This window comes from Dreissena polymorpha, chromosome 10 (assembly GCF_020536995.1).
Source record: "Dreissena polymorpha isolate Duluth1 chromosome 10, UMN_Dpol_1.0, whole genome shotgun sequence".
Taxonomy (NCBI): domain Eukaryota; kingdom Metazoa; phylum Mollusca; class Bivalvia; order Myida; family Dreissenidae; genus Dreissena; species Dreissena polymorpha.
In genome coordinates this window covers 5880142-5901570 of record NC_068364.1, presented here as the reverse complement: position 1 = coordinate 5901570, position 21429 = coordinate 5880142, and the positions used below count along the sequence as shown (strand labels likewise).

The 21429-nt window shown below is 34.3% G+C and overlaps 1 protein-coding gene across 10 annotated transcripts in view; it reads left to right on the top strand.

Annotated features, from left to right (window-relative positions):
* Window positions 1-19946, top strand: part of LOC127848263 (uncharacterized) — a 59672-nt gene extending 39726 nt beyond the window's left edge. For 6 of the 10 annotated variants that reach the window (XM_052380620.1, XM_052380624.1, XM_052380622.1 and 3 more), the window contains exons 2-4: window positions 2545-2815; window positions 16776-17363; window positions 17611-19946. In XM_052380620.1, the coding sequence (XP_052236580.1) occupies window positions 17055-17363; window positions 17611-18843 (1542 nt within the window). In that variant the 5' untranslated portion in view covers window positions 2545-2815; window positions 16776-17054 and the 3' untranslated portion in view covers window positions 18844-19946. Of the gene's footprint in view, window positions 1-2544; window positions 2816-9207; window positions 9316-11709; window positions 12029-15221; window positions 15248-15313; window positions 15513-16775; window positions 17364-17610 lie in introns of those variants that run through there. The other 4 variants (XM_052380627.1, XM_052380629.1, XM_052380621.1 and 1 more) reach the window with 4 other exon arrangements.
* Window positions 19947-21429: the final 1483 nt, after the last annotated feature.

Sequence of the window (21429 nt, the reverse complement as noted above, 5' to 3'; positions counted from 1 at the left end):
TTCCAGCGCTTAAAGGGTTAAACAAGGTTTTTTACAAACCGATCTACATGAAAGCTTTCACGCCTGCTAAGCGCAATGTATTATCAAACTTCTACCTATTACCGTCCTCACGCATCATAAAAAATAATCAACAACTGCAATCTATCAATTACATTAAAATTGTTCTTTTTCGTATTCAAATCGGCGACGAATGTTTGAATGTATTAAGTAAATCGCAGGTGAAAAGTAAGCCCCTAAGTAGATGTTTTGATAACAAGGCAATTTAATTTATATTTAGTAGTTTGGTTGTTTCACATGTGTCTAACAACTTAAAATTTTACGGAATGCAGGCAAAAGTATGGAAGGGTATTTAGGTAAAAATTACATCATTCGTGGTGAATATTTACATTATGACCGATGCTTATCCTAATTTGCTTTATGACAATTCCAACATGCTTGTTGTCTATTCGTTTATACTTGATGATTGCTGCAACAATATTTATATTTATGAAAAAATGTCGGTGAACATTAATGCGGTGTCAATTTTTGAAAACATTGAGGCATTCATTAATTATGGATCTAAAACGGAGCATTAATCCGCATTAAAAAAAAAACGGGCATATTGCATATTAGATCGGACACATGAAATTATTTCGAAAGAAAGCAATAAGATGTTCAATTCTATATGAGTAAGTCTCGCTGCGCACGATTACGCTCTTACTGCTCGTATATATTTGACTCTTATGAATCTTGGCAAATACCTAGTGTTTTATTTTGCATAATCTAAATTATGTCATGCATCTATGTGTACTTAAAGCAGCATGACCAACAGCTCTTTCATGTGTGAAAGAGATTGACACGAAATACCTACCCATCTATAATAAAGTTTATATGTGCACTACAATATTATAGTTTTATAGCATTTTATGTGGTGCAATATAAAAGTACTTTGGTAAATTTGAAATTATGTAATGGATTTCCTCTCAACATACATGAAAAGTTCCAGATAACTTTTTCAGCAAAATCTTTGTTTACACTCTATAAAAAAAATCCAGCCTTAAAGTCTATTATTAATTCCTTTTTTCATGTAAGTATAATTTTTGGCACATCCGCATTTAGGTTCATAGTCTAAGAAGAGCTCATGACAACTGCCGGGTTACAGCAGACTTTTTGCGATAAAAGGACCAGATAATGGAAAACGTTCGGCTTTTCGACTGTTTTAAAGATGGTCTGTTATTCATAATAACGTTAAAGTGCTGTTGATTTGATAATTGTAATGAGGGCCAAGACGAGTAGGAACTCATTGATAAAATGTTTACATTATATGCATTGATAGTGAGTTTTACGCATGATCACAAATTTTGAATTCTTAATTTATTTTTCCAATGTGTAACCGTACGCACAGAATTTAAGTCTACTTTTTGACTAAATTTTATTCATTTTTTTTTACGACTTTAAGCGTCTTATCTGGAGCTTTGCATACATGCATTAGTAGCATATATTGAAATATATCCATAGAATTTCTTTGGTTATTGAAGGTAAATTACTGTACAAAAATTATGGTTAGTCATTAACCAAAAAGTCCGTAGCATTTCGGAACGACTGTCAATTGACAGCATTGTATCATGCATGATTGTATGTTGCTTTGTGCTTGTGTGAAACTAACATCTTGCCATCGCGTTAATTTATTCAACGCATCAATATTTGATTCCATTATGCTCTGCGCCTATTACACAAGTCTCTCTGCACAAACCAACATACACATATGCAGCATGCAATTAACGAACAAGAATGTTGCATCTGTACACATGCATTATACCATTAAGCAGAATGTAAATAGACATTGGACATCAGGCAAGATTTAAGTGTCATCAAGCATGAAAAGGTGCCTACATACAAATTGAAAGTACCATCAAGAATCATGACACAGTCACAAAGAAGGATGTAATTTTGACCTAAATGCTCTTCCATACAAAAGCGTGGGCTGTTGCACACGTTTATATAGAAAAGGGTTGTTCATGTAAAAGTTGTAACGTAATATCCATGCTATAATAAGCATGCAAAACTGTAAGTTCTCTGATTGAAAAAAAACAACGTATGTATGTGAAACCTACATCATCATCATCATCATCATCATCATCATCACCACCATCATCGCCAGCAGTAGCAGCAGCATCATAATCATTTTCATCATTATTATCATTACCACCATTGTTTGTGTTGTGGTTGTTGTGGTTGCTGTTGTTGTAATTGTTTTGCTGTATTGTAAGAAATTGTAGTTTACGTCAGTATTTGCAATTTCGGCTCATTCAAAACAACCTATCATTAATTATATTTATTGAAATTTTGGTAAATTAATACACCTCGAACATGTATGAAATATCTTAGATCTCATTTACTTCACAGCTTGTGTCTGAACAGTTAAATCCGAAATACGCTCATCTTTTGAAACTATCAACTTAACAATTAATGCCCGTTCAGCTAAATTTATGGATGTCAACAACAATTTAATTCAAGTCTACAAACGTGAATAGTATCTGATTTCGCTTAATAATATCGTTTCAGAGCTGTATCAGTTGTGTTCGTCGCATAAGATGCTTTCCACGCCGGTGACTGGGGTCATTTGAGTGTCTCGTCGTGCCAGCCTCGTGCTACTAGACGCTACCAAGTACATCGAATTACTTAAGTAAATTTAGGACAAAAAACATGCTTCACAGAATTATAGATGAAAGCATTGGACGAATACGAAACAGACAATAGTATATTGGTATACAAATATGCACGTGATATCAAAACGGGATTAGAATCTGCCTACGAGCGAGTGCGTGCAGTTTTGGTAAGTTTTATGTCAAATGTTTGTTTCTATAAAAATAGTTTCACCAACGGATAAGGCAGCGAAAGTATTTAGCAGCTGCATCAGTAAAACAAAAAAAATCATTTATTTTACCATGTTTGACATATACATATGTAGCATTTACATGTTCATACATAACACATTGGTAATATAATATAACATATATGGATCACTCGTTCATAATTATATTTTAGATTTTCAAAAGTGTAAAAATATACAGTGCATTCATTCATAATAGTTCACACACATACAACATATATTGTCAGTATAAATCATTTCACATGAGAGGCAAAATCAAAGAGCATGCACTCAGGCGGATTCACACTCGCTGTCACATACACACACACACAAACCCGTGCGCACATACACTCATGCACGTACGCACTTGTATACATACAAACAATACATATTTTTGTTTAAAAGGTTAAAGAAAAATATCAAGTAATTCAAAAGCATTTACAATACATACTACAATATTTCTTGATTATGTAATTGTCAGTAAAACTATATCGATACACGTCTTCTTCTTGCTTCTATTTTTTCCTTTTCTTTTGTATCGTATTTCTTTTTACTGTTATCATCATCATTTTTCATTGTTGTACTTTTCTCGGTCTCTTCATTAATTAGTCATCATAGGTTTTGTGTCCAATGCTTTATTTTCCCTTTATCTTCTATGCGGTATTGTTACATTTTCTCGTTCGCGCTTTATTTTATTGTAGGTGTAATAAAACACGATCTGATGTCAGTTTCAAGTTCCGTTTGGCTTTTGAAATTTGTCACAAAAAGAAACTTTGTTCTATGGCAAACATCATAAAACAGTTATCCTAAAAAGTCGCATTCAGATTTGTGTACAGATAACTTGTATCTAGTTGGATCACAACACCAAAAAAAACGATTGCTTTCGTAGATAAACAGTTTGCTTGTTTAAAAACTCAACCGAGCGACCCATGAATTCTTTTTTGAAGTTTGTGTACATGCACGTGAATTATGTTTCGCCAATCTCGTGAAATCACGTTCGCGGGCCACGATGAATGGGTGAATGGGAAACTCCTCGTACGGATGCACAGTGCACAAATAGAGACAAATACTTTTTAGGAGATATTTATCATGATAATAAAAAGTATAGAAGTATAAATAAATATTTGTCATAAACAGTTTTTTATTAAAATCAAATCATACCTTATTCAATTTAACCCGATTTCTTTGAAATTTATGGGAACTCTGTCATTACTTAATACTAGTATTAAGGTAAAATTCTACTCTGTCATTACTTAATAATAGTATTAAGGTAAAGTTCAATTCGATTATATCGAACATTGCTGGCTTGTTTGGAAACAATCAAGTCCGTCTCATATAATTATAGAACCAATACTTGTCAGGTCGTACTCTTTATTACATGGAGGGCACCATATCCAAATACGCAAGTTTTATTTTTGACTTAACTGTAACACATTTACACGCTTTTTATTGGTAATATTTGTTAAAATTGTCGCTTACAAGGAACGTGTATGCGCATCTCATTAATCTTATTATATATTACCACAAACACAGTGTCATGCCATAAACGTTCTATATAAGACGTTACAATACGGGTCATGATAATAAAATCTGACTATATAAGGACGTGCTTATGTTAGTTGTTAATTAAATCTTAATTAGTGTAAATTCATGGATTAGCTAATTCGATGAGTAGATGTTGAAAAATTAAAAATAAATATATGACAGTTAGACTTAAAATAATTTCAATGTTTTGGTGCTGAAAACTTAGTAACTTAAAAAGCTTACTAAAAAGGGAAATCACATTGTCTTTACCGTGGTTTGGATGCACCTATTTCTAAAATGCAAAGCACATTATTTTGATGAAAAAGATCCTATGTTAAGGCTTGCAAAAAAGTAGCTTTTTTCCTCTAGCATAACCAATACATTAGGGTATGAAGGTCGACCAAACATTTTATGCGGACTGATTTTTTTTACCTCATAAGACCCTATTGATTTCAAACTAATATTAATTGAATAATAAATGCAATATCTGTTTTCAATAGATCTGTCTTTATATGCTATAGTTAATTTTGCCAATACCAAGTATAGAAAAAAACGATAAAAACAAACTCAACACGGAAATGAAAAAATAGGATTACCAAGTCATGAGATATAAGCAAAATCAGTTTTCAAAGTTCTGGTTCATGAATGCATATATTTAAATATAATAATTTAATAAATTGGTTAAATATAACAGGCAGTATTTTTCTTGGAATATAAATTTTATATTCCAAGAAAAATACTGCCTGTTATATTTAACCAATTTATGCCTAGCGTCTAGAAAAATGGCCTTGGCAAACAGCGTAGACCCAGATGAGACGCCGCATAATGCGGCGTATCATCTGGGTCTGCGCTGTTTGCTTAAAGGTATTTCTGTAAGAAATATTCTAAATATAGAAAACAATATACTAGACATCCCTAATTTTGGAAATAAATTAATACAATTTAGAAGGATGGGAGAGTCCACTAGGCATACATGGGTTAAAGTCTGCTGCACGTAGGTTCAAAATACAGGGTTTGACTATGGGTTATAGCAAGTACAGATAAATTAATGCAACCTGAGAAAGAAGAGATAAAAAACTAATTACTTCAAACTGGCACAAAGACATTCTTTATACTCTAAAGAGTTATATCAATTGACATTACGCCGTCATTTATGCAAATTTAGATTTTATATACGATTTCTTCACATATTTTAATAGCCTTCATGAAATAATATGCTTCATTACGACAAAATCTCTTTGAAATGGAAATCGCTGCGTTTGTTCATTAAAACCTTGAATGAAGTACGTCAATAAACTGCTATTCGAATCAAAGTGCAAAATGAAAAACTCTTTAACCTTCATATGAGCGTTTATTGCCATCGCTTGTTTAAAATCCGTGGCCCATTCAACCCATGATCATTAACGACGATTGTATCGAATTGCAGAAAGATCTCAAAAAAGATACCGCTAAAAGATACAAAGTCAGCGGAGCGCGGGCTCGACTATAAAGCAATTTCAATAAGAATGCGAATAAATAGGGTAGTTTTTCGACTCGTGACGTATACAAAAACTCTCAACTATCATCAGTCGCTATCTGAAGTGTTGCTTTTTAAAATAACATTTTTGCGGCCGCTACTGAGTGTGAAATGGAGATTTCGATCTCGCCATCGAAGAAAAACGTGTCAAAAGATGATCGGTATTTATTTAATAGAAATCCGCGTTCTTTGTTAGAGTTGGTATAGATAGCATAGCCCGGGCCACCCTGGTTCGTTCATCCATCGTAAGGCACCAATAACTTTAGTCAACCGACGTTTAACTTTGAGGTCCTAATGTAAAATAGTAAAGATCTCATGTTGTGTCAAATGTCTCCTTTATTCGCGTGACTTTGACCTCCTTCATTTTAAAGAAGAATGTCCCCTTCGCTACTCTATTTTTGCGCTAAAATACAAAATACGAACTATGAATTTTGTTGCGATGGTATGTTTCAATCGAAATGCCATGATTTCTAAGAATGCATCTTGTCATTTTATTAGGCGCTTTTTCAAAGAAGGAATCTAGTGTAGAAAAAGGGAAAAAAGAACCGTCATATGATTTCGAGATTTCAAGATAACACATTTAGACAAGCTCTTTAACATAGGTTATTCTATTGCTGATGGTACAGATTCTGCATCCCGTAGCAGTAGTAAAAAATCTCGTCTTGGCAATTTTAACATAATAATATTTTAGAAGAATGTAAGGCTATTCCATGATTCTTACAATTCCGTTAACCCTTTGCATGCTGGGTAATTTGTCGTCTGCTAAAATGTCGTCTGCAGAATTTCTAATATTAGCATTTTCTTCGATTTTTTTTCAATAATACTATCCGAAAAGCAAACAGTTTGGATCCTGATGAGACGCCACGTTCTGTGGCGTCTCATCACGTTCTGTGGCGTCTCATCTGGATCCAAACTGTTTGCAAAGGCCTTTAAAATTCGGTTCCCGCACTGAAAGAGTTAACATAAACGCAATGATTTAGGGCATAATTCGCTATGCGAAAAGCTTCCATGTCCCCTAACTGGGCTTCTTTCCATTCGTAAAACTGCCAGGTAATACGCAGCTGAATATCATTTCTCGGACGCATAGTTCATCGGACGACTAAATAGCACCGCAGTCAATTTAATTCGTCTTTAATCAAAGTCAAGACTCCACAAATTCGGTGTCCTAAGGCGTAAATTAGTTTTAGGGGTCATATAATTCACTGTTCTTTTGTCCGCCTAGACAAGGCGTAGTACCGTCCGTTTAGAAGTCGTTCGAATGCAGGTGTACCTTGCATTCGGGACCTCTCTGTCAAGTTGCAACCGACGCATTTAAAAATATTTTTTCTGGTGTGATTTTGAGGTCATTGAGCATTCAACTCGAGGTGTAAATCACGCCAAATCACGTTGCAACGGGACTTACTGAACTAAATTTTCCTCTGTATTAAAAGACGCCATTGAAATAAATGTATTTTCGGCGTGTAATTCATCAAATAAAAGACAATACAATATTGTCAAAAATGGAATTATCTTTTTAACCTGCCGATTACATTTATGCAAAACCAAAAGAAAAAGAAATCGCCTAAAAACTTATTTTCTTTTCTAACTTAACCGGAAATTTAAATTATTTTAATTAGATTATCAAAATTAAGCCACGCTTTGCTTTGATGGTCGAAAAACCTTTCTTTTATCTTAAAATCACTAATTTATATGTTTTGTTTACCGATTGCAGTTGTAGCACAAACGTATTGTTAATCAATAAGCAATATTACAATGTAATGATTTTGTTCATTTAATCCGCGAAATCCCCTTAAACTATTACGTTTTCGGATTATTGTTTCACTGATAAAATCCGATTTTGACTTGGCCTGTAGTAATTTTAGTCCCTGTGATTTAATTGATGTCACGTGTTCTTTTATTAAAGTTCAGACAGGCATTGAAGGAATACATCTGTAATTTGGAATCAAGTAACATTGCACGCAAAGCTATGGATGACTTAAATATAATAATTCAATGATATATTTCGGATAAACAAATTCTGATTTAGTTGCCTAACAATACGTAAGTGTCACAGCTTATATTTATGCTAGAATTATTCTTCGCTTTCAATTAATGATCCTTTGAAATTGATTTAATAAGCGTATTATAACATTATTTAATGTTTAATGTAAACAAACCATCTCATAATACTCTTCATCCGTATGATGATGATTATGTGGTTGGTGTTGTTGTTGATGATGATGTTGATGGTAGTGATGATGACGATGATGATGCTGATGATGATGATGATGGTGGTGGTGATGATGATGATGATGATGATGATGATGATGATGATGATGATGATGATGATGATGATGATGATGATGATGATGATGATGATGTGGTTCTTGTTGATGATAATGATGATGATGATGATGATGTGGTTGTTGATGATGATGATGTTGATGATGAGGTGGTTCTTGTTGATGATAATGATGATGGTGATAATGATGCTGTTGTTGTTGTTGTTGTTGTTGATGATGATGATGTTGATGATGATGATGATGATGATGATGATGATGATGATGATGTTGATGATGATGATGATGATGATGATGATGATGATGATGATGATGATGATGATGATGATGATGATGACGAAGATGATGATGATGATGATGATAGTGATGATGGTGATGATGATGATGATGATGATAAAGATAATGATGATGATGATGATGATGATGATGTTGATGATGATGATGATGATGATGATGATGATGACGACGACGATGATGATGAATCTCTATTTGATTCTGATCTTGCGCATAACGTTTGCATATCCACATCATTATAAACGAGTCAACACAAATCAATAAACACGGCACAGAGATAAATACTTTAATGCAAACTTCACCAATTTCTTATTGATTTTTGTTCAACAATGCGCGCCCACATACATTTAAATGAATCATTTTCAAAATTTACTAATACTTTTTCTTTAAACAAATAATTTATCCCGAGAAGTGCGTGTGTGAAATTCTTAAATACCTACGAGCGCTTTTAGTGAACAAAACAATAAGTATCTTAGGTTCTAACATCGCTGATTCACGAATGACTAAGTCAAAGAGACCCTTAGTTTTGTCACCATCTTATTATATATGTAATAATAAGTCCGCAAAACCTACAATCGGATTATGGCCTTTGAAATTAGCTGCAGCTTAGATCCACAACCTAACAGGTTGGGTTTTCAGCCCAGTCGCAGGTTAAATTCAAAAGTAGACTTAACGATTTTGTATTAGCCGAACTATAGGATAAGGCACACTAGGGTAATCCTAAAGCTTGGTGTATTTATAATACAGTACTCTGATATTTCGATTGTCAGTATCAACCAAGTTGCTCTACGTTAAACTCTAACCTTTGGACGACTTTGGATGGAGAAATTATGGACTTAATATCCGATCAAGTAAGAATATATATTTTTATGACAAATCACTTGACTTCTTCACTTCGTGCTTTTTTCGTTTTCTACTTAATACGTCTCTTCTTATTTTCCTAAAAACGTATTTCCTTTTCTATTACGTTGTGTAAGTAGCTAAGCAGCAGCAGCAGCAGCAGTAGTAGTAGTTTTGTTGTTGTTTTAGCAGTAGTTGTAGTAGTAGTAGTACTAGTAGTAGTAATAATAATATTAGTAATAATCCGCAGTAGACAACAGCATCTCATATCGTAAACATTATGTATCAAACATTATCGACATGACTCAATTATTATTTGAGAAAAATGTCACATTTTTATCTCTTGACTTATTCGATAAGCATTTTAAGATAAGATGTGATAAGAAACAAAGGACGTTATGAACACGCAAAACAAGTACATGAAACGAGCACACGAGCTATTCTTTAGAATGGTCTCGTGAATTTTAAGAGGATGACATTTCATGTTTTTAAGTGATTTATAACTGCTATGACAGTTTCTCTTCAAAGAGGTGTCATATTGAAAATGACTCTTTAGAAGATTTTTTTGAGAACTGTTATTTAATTGTGTATCTCAATCTTATCTAAATCGTTGAATCGATTACGTCAGGAAATGAGATTTTGCGCTTTCTTTTAATCTCAAAATGGTTTATAAATTGAATATATTGTTATTGTACTCAAAAGGGTACATGTCATTAATGGATTTTTTTTTAAGTTCTGTGTGCCGAGGTTTTTCGTTGACGTTAATTTCCCTCATTCTCGGTCAATGCATACACAAAGATTGTGGTTGTTAGAAAAGTTAATTTATTTGTATTTAGTACACTTTGATCATCATCATCATCATCATCATCATCATCATCATCATCATCATCATCATCATCATCACTAACACCATCATCATCATCAACAACATCACCATCATCATCACCACCATCATCACTATCACCATTAGCAATATCAGTAGCAGTAGCTGTAGCTTCAATATCATCATTAACGCCAAATGGTCTTCAGTTTCAATCATTATCCCCATCATCAAAAACATTTACACTACGATAATCATCAATACCATCTGCAACGCCATCATAACCATTAAAAGCAACATCAGCATCACAATAAAGAGCAATTACGTCATGATAACCAATCATCATGATCATGATCATGATTATCATGATCATCATCAACATCATCATCATCATCATCACCACCACCACCACCACCACCAATCATATTGCATATCTTCATCATTATGAATGACAATTCCCCTAAACACAAGCATGAATCATTGATGATAAAAGCATCTTTAACATGTTCACATTGTCTTTCTCTATAAGTTAAATTACCCGCTCATTAAATATTTTAAATCACACATTTTATTTGTGATTTAACCCACATGTGTCTACTAAATCTTCATCATAATTGTGGGAACTTGTAAATGTCAGGTTATGCAGAATAATTACGAGGTTTTGATATAAGTGTGTCGTTAAAATCTATAAAGTGGAGAAAAAAAACTAATAATAATGAATAATAAACCTTTCGCGTTTGAAGAACGTATATTCAGGTACAATTACCGTGCGCCCAATCTAGTTCGCGTGTTGTTTTGGTTTACGTTGTTTAATAATTTATTATCAGACGTAAATTTGTTATTACACTTCATTATTTTACAAAAAACAATTTACACGAAATATAAATTGTGAAACCATGTGTGATCAATTTCTCTCTCGTGTGCTTACTACTTATTGCGGTGTAATTGTGGAAACAATGTATTATTTGTATATATTTTAGGAACATTATGTCATACATGTTATTTTTGTATGGCCTAATTTTTCGGAAGAATTGATGCTTCAATAGAAAACCAATCAATCAATCGATCGATTTATCCATTAATCAATATGAATTATGAATTAATCCAACAACAAAGCACCCCATCTTTCCGTCTGTCAGTCGGTTATTCAATCAGTCAATTGTTTAGTAAATCGACCAATCGGTGGTCTGTCAATCATTTTTTCGCTCGTATATTTGCTCGTTCTTTGCAAGTTTTTTTAAGTATATCATTTGAGCTATATATTAATTAAAATATGCCTTGACCCATTTATGCCTAGCGTCTAGAAAAAAGGCATTGGCAAACAGCGTAGACCCAGATGAGACGCCGCATGATGCGGCGTCTCATCAGGGTCTGCGCTGCTTGCTTAAAGAAATTTCTGTAAGAAATATTCCAAATATAGAAATAAATATATTAGACATCCCTATTTTTGGCAATAAATTGATCCAATTTAGAAGGATGGGAGAGTCCACTAGGCATACATGGGTTAAAAATTGTAATCAACTAACAAACACCGCTGTACGGTAAGGTCTGAACATCAATACAGCGAGAGATAAAAATTGCATCGCCACGCTTTGTAAATTCTAATGAAGTCAGCTACAAAGCTATTCACGGGCAAAGAAAAACGTGTTAATTCAAATGAATCTAAAACGAATAGATTGTGTTATTCAATACACAGGACTTCAGTTGATCGTTTCGATAGAACAGTAAAAAATATTGTGGAATTTTAAACACCAGCACACAAGTGGAGTTAATATCCAAGCCTGTTAAGTGTTGTGGTGATTTTTGATGCGATAACAGTTTCTAAAAATGTTTCAAAACTTGAAGGATTAAGGAACATGGCTATTTAAATGTTAGGAGAAGAAAGTGGACATACTTATATCAAGGTAATACAATTTAAAAATCAAGAGTAAGGTTGCGCTGATGAATCTGCTGCTGATAAAGATGCTAACAATTATTAAAAAAAAACTAAATTGATGATTTTTATAATAATTTTAAAATGAATTTAGGATGATGGTTACGGTGTTGAAGACGATGATGATGAGGAGGAGGATGATGACGATGACGATGATGATGATGATGATGACGATGATGATGATGATGATGATGGTGATGATGATGATAAGGATGATGATGACGATCACGATGGTGATGATGATGATGATGATGATGATGATGATGATGATGATGATGATGATGATGATGATGATGATGACGATGACGATGACGATGATGATGATGTTATTGACGATGATGTTATTGACGATGATGATGATTATGTTATTGATGATGAGGATGATTATAATGCACAATTTGTGTTTACTAAACAAACATAAATTAAAACATCACTTAGAAGTTTACATTATGTAAATGTACAAACCTTTAAGCAAAATGCAATTTGATATTTATGAATGTTAAGGAATGTTATCGGCTTATTAAAAGGGAAGTGTTTTCGAAGTAACAATATAACCGTTCATGTGTATTTAGATAGATATGTGATTGCTTTATTATCACAACATTGTGTTCAAGTGACGCGTGGCTATAAATACATTTTGTTTAGTTATATTTCGAATAGCGTAATCTTCATTACGTTATCAATAAATCATATCACCATAATAAAGTATCTTCAAGGCTTTATTTATAATATTTTTCTTCACATGCTCATTTTTAACCACCATCATCATCGTAATCACCGTTTTTATAAAATCATGCTCAAAATATTCACGATCATCAACAGCAGCAGCACCACCACCACCACCACCGCCATCCCCATCAGCAGTTGCAGCGTCATAAACATCCTCATTTAGTACATTATCGTGATCCGATATATATATATATATAAAAGAATGTCTCAATTAGCCTATGTATCTGAACGTTCACGTTTAGTACAAAAAAACAACGTCCTTGTTACTGATTAAATTACAACAATCTGGTATGACAGAATGCAGAAACAGGGATGACACAATAGTTTAGGCATACGGTACAGCATGTAAAATTGTAATCAAATTCACGAGCGTGCGTTTCCGACGCATTCAATTGTCATGAAATTGCCTTTAATTCTTGTTTTAATCGTGTTTAAAATGGGGAAGGTATTTGCAATATATATTTGATGGAGAATTTCGGGTTTGAAGTTTGTTTTAATAGTTTAATTTAAATTATTGAGTAGGGAATTATATTTATTTTTGTTGTTTTTATATATTATTTTATTTATATAGATTTTAATTTATGTAGCTATTTCCATGTGTTCTGTAACATAATTAAAGATTATTGAATAATGTATATGAAAACTTTAGATTAAAAAATCCTAACAGGGATTTCATTGGAAGCAGAATCCTGTTTTTAACCCATTTATGCCTAGCGTCTAGAAAAAAGGCCTTGGCAAACAGCGTAGACCCAGATGAGACGCCGCATGACGCGGCGTCTCATCTGGGTCTGCGCTGTTTGCTTTAAGGAATTTCTGTAAGAAATAGTCTAAATATAGAAATAAATATACTAGACATCCCTAATTTTGGAAATAAATTGATCCAATTTAGAAGGATGGGAGAGTCCACTAGGCATAAATGGGTTAATACAATCATTTTAAAATTTTCTTTCGTTTTACTCCTAACTACTTTACTATCTGCTTTGTATCAGGTTGATGGTAATGTTTCCAGGAAGCCTAATAAAAAATTCCTGTCCAGAGTATTTTGACCCCTGAACATTGCATTTGACCACAGAAAATATTATGCACATGGTCACTGGACTCTTGGTTTTTTCAAACCCTGTAACAATAATTATTATTATAATGATAATAGTTATAATAGAATTATTAGTAGTATAGTTATTACATAATTTAAACAAAACGTTAATCATTAAATATAATATAAAGTAATAATAAAGATTTTAATGCCTGATTTTTATCAACAAAACGTTTAGTGTAAACACGCTCTTTGTGAAATTGTTTTAAGATATGTTTATTATTTAAAGCACGTTTATATATCCTTTAAATAATGTGTTTTCGAAAAGTCTTGACAGGAAAGAAAACTTGTCACTTGTCACAAGCAGAGTGGTAATTTCTAAACGTGTTACTTAATATTTAATATAAAATAGTATTGACTATCAAATATGTATTTCTCCAATCAATTCGCTTCGACACTTTGATAGAACAACTGCTTCCAATCAACAATTCGCAACTTGGCACTTGAGCGTAGAATTTGACAAGAAATCTCGATTGTATTCTTTCCCCATCCACCGGGTGTCGCGCGCTAAATTTTACACGAATGTGTCAGTCAAACGGCGTTAAAATGGCGACCAAAGTGTGAACAACACAAATTCTGTTTTTAAAATAAACTTTAATCCATGTCTATCAGTTGTTATTAGGTGCGAAAAATATGTTAACTGACCACTTAATGGTTGATATATAAAGAAACGAGTGTTTTTTTTAAGTAATTAAAAAATTATTTATTTTGAATAATTAATTGAAATAAGCGAATACTTAGTTTTAACAACTTCACAACAATTGGTGTTTCCAGATTTTTTGCGCAAATATTATCATTTGGGGATTTGATTTTGACAAGGTATGTCATTTAATTTTAAAAAATACATAATTTCATTTACAAAAATAACAGTTAAAAATCAAGAAAATGAGAATAGTTAATTATATAAATATTGTACTGTTTAGTTGTATGTTTTTTATGCTTTTAAGCGCCCTGATGTTGTTCTTACAATCGAGCAATGTAATAAAGAACGACACGCTGAATATGACAGTGTTTTGTTGACTTTTATTGCGTTTATTAATAATGTGTATTACATAATAAATCCGGATAAATGTCAAAATATTCGTGCGATTTGCGCTAAATACTGTCGCTTAGTAAGATAGAATCTAATGTATATATTTGCATCGGATACCATTTCGGAATTAGTCTGTCATATTTCTGGTCCGACAGCAATTTTTGCGTTGTCAAAATTAGTGTCTAATTTAAAGCCATTCATTCCCATTTACCAATTCGTCCGAATTGCTTTTAGAACCCTTCCAAACTTTTATAAAATTGACGAGGGCCATATCAAAGGGTATTTACTTTTAAATCCTCATTTATTTAGATAATGGATGATCCTAGAGTGACAGGGTAAGCCAGCATTATCTTTCGCACTACTTTTCGCTTGCCAAGGACTTCATTTGCCGTTCAAATGTATGCTTAAGCTACTTGAATCTAATAACTTAAATGTAAGTTTTAGGCATTCATTAATAAAATGTCATCATAATGTTAACTTATTTGTATGCAATTTTTTTGCTGTTTGTATGTGGACGTTATAATATTATTGCGGACAAGCGCGTTAAAATGTGATGTAAAATAATTAAAAAGAAGCTTGAACACGGAATGGATTTTTAAGGTTTGTAAACTTTGTTAATAGTCGCGTCATGCGAAAATGTGTCTTATGACATATGCGGTCGGCGTTGCTAAAGACCAGCCTGCGCAATCTCGAGGAGCTATGCTTTCTGCTTTGAAGTCACACAAGGTTTAATGGTCGCATTAGCATGCATACTAGCTGCACATACTGGGCTGGGGCTACGCTTGCCGCATATGAAATGATGCAAATGTTCGCATGACCCTGCTCAAATGGTATTCGATAAAAGTTCCGCTTGATTTTAAAATACCTGGAGATTAGCTTATGTACGTCCCATTTTTTTAGTAATTTCGGCGAACGTATTAATACCAGCAACGCGATATATCGTTTGTATCGCAGATGTAATGGAAACTTAATAATTTTAAATATGTAATTTGGGTACAGTACTTAGCAATGTAAATGTGCTACTTTAAATTTGATTTGCTTATAAACTATACACGGACCATTCAAACTTACAGTGCGAATTATAGTGTTTTATTTTGTATATAAGAATTGCTGCTTTTGCTCAGATTAATTATACACATAAAGCATAAAGATTGAATTTGCCAAAAGTCGTGTCCACTAAACCCATCGCGTTTTCTTTGTTTCGTATAAAATATGCTTTTAGTCAAAATACCAGACTTTCTACGCCGTAACACAGGCGATACTGGAGTTCACATTGCAGCCTCGCTATGTACAGAATAAGGTTCTTTCAAAGTTCGCATGTTTATGTCAAAGATAACCTACCATTTAACACTAACTGTTAAATCTTGTTGGCTAGATTATGTATTTTTGTCATGACTCATCTGATAAAAAATGTACAGGTATGGTCTCCATTATGGAAAAAATTAAAAATCTGTATTAGTCATTATCACAACCGTCAGTTGATCTTCTCTATTATCATCATTATCAATAAATCATCATCTTCAACAGGAGCTGCAACAGCAGCATCATTATCATAATCACTACTTAAATCAACTTCATTCAGCCTGTGAGCAGTAACTCTTGAGAATTAAAATCATATTCAAATCTGCATCATATTTAGCTTTCCTTCTGATTTAAATTGCCTTTTAATATAATCTTAAAAGATTGCACGCATTTCTTCATTGGCATTTAATATGCCAGAAAAAATACACCCACCGATAAAGCGTTGGGGCTTATCTTAAAGATGTCAATAAATTAATGGGGTTTTCTGATTAACTCAATATCATAACAACATGTTTTGGTCAGACTATATCAACAATTCATTTTTTCTCTCTCTCTTTTCAGATCTCGGAGATTTCGACGCTTGACAGGACCGGAAGTCCAATTTTGCCCAAGACAGACTGGTTTTAAATATTTATGAAAAACGAGTGTCGGGGGGATTGAGCTAGTCCAATTTGGGTGATTGCAGACGGATTTTCCAAACTTGGGAATTTTCGAAGAGACTTTTGTCTTCAACTGAAATTAGTTGACGCATTTTGTTCAAATTGTTTCTGGATTTAAATCTTGAAATATTAAAGAACTGTGAAAAGTGTTTTCACCGAACAAAATAAAGTTCAAAGAAAAATGGATCTTAAAACATTAAGACATGAAATTCTGACATTCGGAATGATTCTTCTTCTCTTGACTGGTTCCACAAATTCCGCACCAAATAAGTGCACTTTGCGTGGTCAAATCCACACCAGCCTGGAATGGTACGGGTACTTACTCCAAAAAACTTTTCAACAGAACGTCAGCCTTATTGAATACGCAATTTCGTACCCAGTGGGCGAATGTTGCGCGAACATGTTAATATACTACGACGACCAGATGAGGACACTTTCAAAAGATATGACATGTCCGGAAAGGGAGAAAATCTTGTCGACTCCAAATCAGGTAGGAGTGACTTCCCTTCCTTAATATAAATTTTCACAATGAATGACAAAATATTATATCTAGCCTCCGAAACAACAGCAACATCATAATCATCAACCTTCTTTTTCAAAACGGCACCATCACTACCTTTCTAACAATAATTATATTTTTTTAAACGTAGAACTCCGCTAACATTTAAAGACAATTTCTTCTTGTTGCGACAAAAACGTAAATAATTTTAGTTTAGTTTATTTCCTGCCATTTTCAGGTCATTCCATTGAACGTCAAAAACGAAACGGTCGGCTGCGTGCGCCGCCACCTCCGCGGACAGGAAGTCGTATGGTGCGTGGGAGAACGGACGCTCAAATCGACATCGCCGCGCGCTTGGTACGTCGCATTGAGCCGCTGCGGCGCAGCCAACACCCCAATCACATTCGAGTACGAGTTTAACGTAACAGGTTTCTATGGAAACTGCGAGGACGACCCTCTTGATAAAACTTTCATACCTGCGAAAGAAGAGGTCACGACGAATTCAACTGGTGTTCATCTGGCGATCGCTCTCGGCGTCGTTGCCGGCGTAGCCATAATCGTCGCCGTTGTGTTTATCGTACTTTTTGTAATCAGTAAACGACAACTGGCGCAGAAGCCGAAGACGAGCGGCTCAGTGACATCATCGCAAGCGACAATGACGCAGGACATTTTCTACGTCAATCCCTCCCTCTCCGACCGAGAGCATTCCCATTCGGATTCCCAGTACAGCCGTTCGAGTTCAGAAAATTATTATGAAGTCATCCCCGACCGCCGGAGCTACGAAAGCATCAACACCCAGCTGGCGCTCCACGGTGGCCGAACTCTAAATATCACCGGTATACCACGCGATCCCCGCGCGCGAATCCCGTCCTACATTTTCGAGGACGTGCCGCCGCCACCATATCAGCCTCCTCACGGTCAAGGCCAAGGTCACGGTGGTCAAGGTCACGCGCATCAGGGATCAAACTCGTCGGGTCATCATTCTCAAGGGTCCGGATCCGGTCATCCGCTTCTGGGAACCCAGAGTCCCTATTCAGGAGGCGGGCTTCATCACATTCCGCTGCAGACGAGATTTATACCAATCACCACTGCCCAGGGGTTGAGTGGCCCAGTCACTATGGCTACAACGCGCGTTCCGTTGCATAGCAACTTAAACGGACCCATTTCGTCTGGAATCAGCAGTTCCGGTGTGCAGACGACAAGTTTTAACACCACATCCGGCGGCGCATGCGCGGACCGCGATGATGCGCACAATGGCGGAATAACAACTTCCGCCGGGGGACTAAACTCTCATGGGAATAACGCGGTCTCGAGAACACAAATGAATGACATGACCCATCCTGTGACGTCACAAAATGGTGGCCAAATGCAAAATGGCGGAACACTTGGTCGGTACACTTTTCATAACACAAATCAAGGAAAGCTTTTAAACCACAATTATAGAATTCAGCAGTTTGAAACTACTGCGTAGCGTAATTTAGATTTATCACCTGTGTTTTAGTGTTAAAGTTAATGTTGTCATGAAACTGACGTTATAAACGAAGTTGATTGTTAAAGAATTTTATTTCAAATAAATTGTGTGTGTATTAGTCTTTGCTTGCTATGAAAGTTGTTGATGTCGTTATTGTTATTTATAGAGTTTGATTTTCAACATATGGATTCATGATCAAAACGAGCAAGTGTTTAAGTACATGTATTGTATTGCAAGTAGTAAATGCTTCTGCTATATTTATTTTGCTATGTACAATGCAGCGCTAGTTGTAGTATGGCATTTTACAGTCCTATTTACCGATAGGTGTCTGTAACTTTAAGCATTTTTCCAAACATTTCTTGTTCTTTCGTTTTCGGTCAAGTTGTGTCTGTTATTTCAAAACTTAAAAACGTGAACTTGCATTTATATGTTATTTTCTTGTATCTTTACCAAATGCATTTGTATATATAATATCCAACATAAGAAATTCTGATCAATATTGATCAAACATCAAGGAACTGTTTTCTTTATCAATTAATGATTTCACTTTTATATGCTTAATGCTTCTAGGATGTGTTCAAAATGATTTTGTGTTGTTTATGAAGTCATTGATGTTAAAACAATAACATGAAATGTTTAATCGGATACATTTGAAAGCGTTTCCCAAATGTATCGCATTTAAACACTAAGTCTGCACATTATTATATATTATGTATTAAGTACGAACGCTAAACGGGATATTGTATTCCGTAGTTCGAGTTTACTATAGAAAGATATATATTCTATTTGTAAAGTATTTATTTAAGACACAAGTGATTTTACAATGACACAACATAGTTGTACACAAATACAAATACACAGGCGGAGTCGTATGATCCATACGTCTATGAACTGGTAGGTCTCCATAACAAATACAAATTCAATAAGAGCTTAAATAACATGCTACGTGTCTGTCTTTTGCGGCTTCTTTTTTGCCAAAATGTGCTATTTTGTATAAAATGTAGTTTTTTTATTGTCTAATGGAAACATTATTTAAAACCGTTGGATTTTATGATTTATAGTGTTTGTATAAATATGACGTTGAAATTAAAAAATGTGCAATCTCAAAATATTGGATTTTTTTGTTGTTCTTTTGCGACAGACTAAGCTGATGCTTGGGACTGCAACTGCTGCTGCTGATGATGATGATTATGATTGAATTGTAACTATGATGATACCTTCCGAAAATTAATACAAGGATAAATATGTTGATTATAAGTCGATATGATGATGATGATGATGATGATGATGATGAATATTGGATAGTTTAGTCAAATATATGAGTCGCGTTCTGAGAAAACTGGGCTTAATGAATGCGCGTAAAATGTCATCCCAGATTAGCCTGTGCAGTCCGCACAGGCTAATCAGGGACGGCACTTTCCGGTCCCATGGTATTTTTCGTTTAAAGGAAGTCCCTTCTAACGAAAAATCTGGTTGAGGCGGAAAGTGTCGTCCCTTATTAGCCTGTGCGGACTGCACAGGCTAATCTGGGACGACACATTACGCACAGGCAATATGCCCAGTTTTATCAGAACGCGACACATATGATAATGATAGAAAAACGGACGATTGCGTCGTTGTTCTAGCTGCTATTGACGACTTATGACACTGGTGATGATAATGGTGACCATAAAACAAATTAGAATGCGGGCGGCAAATAGGTTAAAAAAACATGAAATATATTAAACCAGACCCGTACCGCACACAATCATTTCAGAAAATGGAATTGCCGATCAATGTGGCATATAAGTATTAGTTGATCGGTATCAAGAAATGTCGAAACTGCTTAAATAATGTAGCCGCGGAGGAATATTGTCAGGAACTATTTATCAGACTTAATTACGGGCAGAGAGACTATACACTTTTGGTCATTTAACGAATACATAAATGGCAGATGTATAAGTTTCGACATTCTGATTGGAAGCTCTTGCAAATATTTTTAGCTAATGATTGTGGACACTTACTTGGGATTTTTTCTTTCGTTAGAAAATTAAGTGCGCGTGACAGAGAAATGAATAAATCTGGGCCGGTTTTCACAAAATTCCTAAGGGAATTCTTAACTGAAAATGTTCTCTTCCAACTGAATACAATTAAATGCATGCTATTTAACAATCAGTTCTAAGGAAAGAAAAACGGTGTTAAGTTCACTGAATAATTGAGTTTGTTCGAACTCCATGTTTTCATATCCAAGTTTAAAAGCGCTTAGAACGAATGAAATATATACTTTAATGTACACTTTGTAAAAACATAGTGTACTCACGCTTTTGCCTCCTAGTAAACCATCCATTAATATGTTTAAACAAAGTTACGATCAATACTTACCAAAGCGATATAATATTTCACAACGTCCAATAAATTATTATGTGTCGTTTTTCTTTCATTGTTAAGATTTCCCTTACAAACGCTTTTTTTCAACGTATGTAATTTTGTGCATTTGCATTAGTGGTCCGGGCTTTTAACGGCTTTGTTCGATACATAATTGCCGTACACATGCAAACAAGACATAAATAATAAAACGTTAATACAATTCTTCTTATACAAAAAGAA